General features: G+C 30.7%; 1 protein-coding gene across 2 annotated transcripts in view; it reads right to left on the minus strand.

The window, feature by feature from the left end:
- Positions 1-1,780, minus strand: part of LOC100185331 (cytoplasmic dynein 2 heavy chain 1-like) — a 44,637-nt gene extending 42,857 nt beyond the window's left edge. For both annotated transcript variants that reach the window (XM_026837467.1, XM_026837466.1), the window contains exons 1-3: positions 1,558-1,780; positions 826-959; positions 16-253 (exon numbers count right to left, since the gene is read on the minus strand). In XM_026837467.1, the coding sequence (XP_026693268.1) occupies positions 16-253; positions 826-959; positions 1,558-1,712 (527 nt within the window). In that variant the 5' untranslated portion in view covers positions 1,713-1,780. The remainder of the gene's footprint in view (positions 1-15; positions 254-825; positions 960-1,557) is intronic.
- Positions 1,781-2,058: the final 278 nt, after the last annotated feature.

Genomic DNA, 2,058 nt, shown 5'->3' on the forward strand with positions numbered 1-2,058 from the left:
ACCAACAGTACGTACTTTGAATTGGCCAGACTAATTTCTTGAATAGTTTGTGGCATTGTCTGTAGTGAGTCCGTAGCAGATGACACAAAATTTGTAAGTTCTTGTACATCAGTAGTAACTCTGGTCCGCAACGAATCAATGAGAGTTTCAAACAGTTTTTGCAACTGGTCGTCAATTGCGTTTTTCGCTGGTGTCGTGGAAATGGTCAGGCAATCCACTTTTTCTGACATTGGTAGTTTTTCAATCTCTTTTCCTGTAAAAAAATATTTATAATTTTTTATATTTTATGGATTTTATTGAGTTTTAGCAAATTTACTGGTTTGAGAATGATTCGGTACGTTTATTTTTAGTTTTTAGGACAGACCATTATAAAAAATAGTAAAACCAGTAAACCAGTACAACCAGTAAAACGATTTAGGCATATTTACTGGTTTTGCAATAATTTGAATATTTTTTTACAGTTAAATTTTTTTGTTTTATTTATTTGCTAATTAAATAGTGGTACCCACAGCATTATACCCAATTATTTCAAATGCCAACAATAAGCCAGATAAACGACCTAAAAAATCTTATAACATTAATATACCATGCATCTCTTCATTTTCATTAATAATAATAATAATAATAACTCTATTTGTCTCTTCGATTACGGTAAGATTTAGAAATATTTTAAACAAAAAGACAGGATATAGCGACAAAACAACCGTTATTAAAACAGGCTTACAGTTAAAACATATTTACATTTAATTGGAAGAAAATAAGCGTGGTCGCTACACCTAGCAGACAAACAAGCCATTTATGTTTGATTATTATCAAGTTGATTACCTTTTAGTTTGACCATTTTGAAATTTCTTTCATAATCTTCATATGTCAAGCATTGTGTGGCGACCAGTTCTTCTATATCAACTTTACCAAGAACAACCCATTCCTCAAAACGAGTTTTAACCAGTGCTAATCGCCTGTCAGTCAAAAACATTGCTTAGAAAAATTAACATTTGACTAAATTTACAAATTTGAAAGGTGTATGAAAGAGAACACCCATCTATAACAACTTTCAATGCCCTGCTAGGTAAATATAAAGTAAATTGATTCATTTTTTAAATGTACTCTTAAATTGGAAAACAAAAAATTAATCACTTACAAAGTTACAGATACGGTAACTTGTTTAGGCACAGACAGTGTGCAAAACACAATACCGATGATATAACAACTTTAGTTGCCTAGGTCTAAACATGACATTCATTTAATTGAGCACACTCGAAATTTCTTGCAAAAACGCTGATTTAGACAAGTTTATAAAGCCAAAATATCATAAAAATGATCCATTTAAGGCAAATATGTATGTATATTGGACAAATTAGAAAAATTACCCAAAAAAACTAAAATTTAATAACCACCTGAACTACTAAAAACTATAAAAATACCATAAACTCCAAAAATCTAAAAACCGCAAAAAAATAACCTAAAACTAAAAAAAACACTAAAAACTCTTAAAAATACATCTTAAAAAAAAGAAAAATACCCTAATTTAAAAACCTAAAAACCATAAGAAATTACCTAAACAGGTCTTCAGCCTTGCTGTAAATGGTGAAAAAGTTTTCAGCGTTTCTGTCAATCATGTTCGGAAACACGATTTGACCGGTTGCAGCCGGATCGTCTCCAACTTCAGTCACCCCCCGAAACTGACCAGGAATTCCGATAAAACGTTTCATTTCTCGGTAAAATTTGGCCCGAATTTCCTCAAATGCAGGCTTGAAGTGTAGCCTGCCTTGCCTGTGGTATAAAATTGGTGAGAATTTTAGGTAAAAAAGGCAGAATTGTAGAAATAGGTGTTTATAGACTTGAAAAGGACAAACATGTATAAACAGCATATTATAAGGAAAGAAAAACAGACAGAAAAGAGTTTTTATGCCATTTGAAAACGCTAAAATTAATGGATTTGTTTTTTAAAGTATTTACATTTACATGGTTAAAAAAACACAGGTTAAAAGTATTTACATGGTTAAAAAAAAGAAAACCTAAAAACAAATTTTTTTGGGGCCCTTTTAAAAAACAAAA

The sequence above is a fragment of the Ciona intestinalis genome, chromosome 14, assembly GCF_000224145.3.
Source record: "Ciona intestinalis chromosome 14, KH, whole genome shotgun sequence".
Taxonomy (NCBI): Eukaryota; Metazoa; Chordata; class Ascidiacea; order Phlebobranchia; family Cionidae; genus Ciona; species Ciona intestinalis.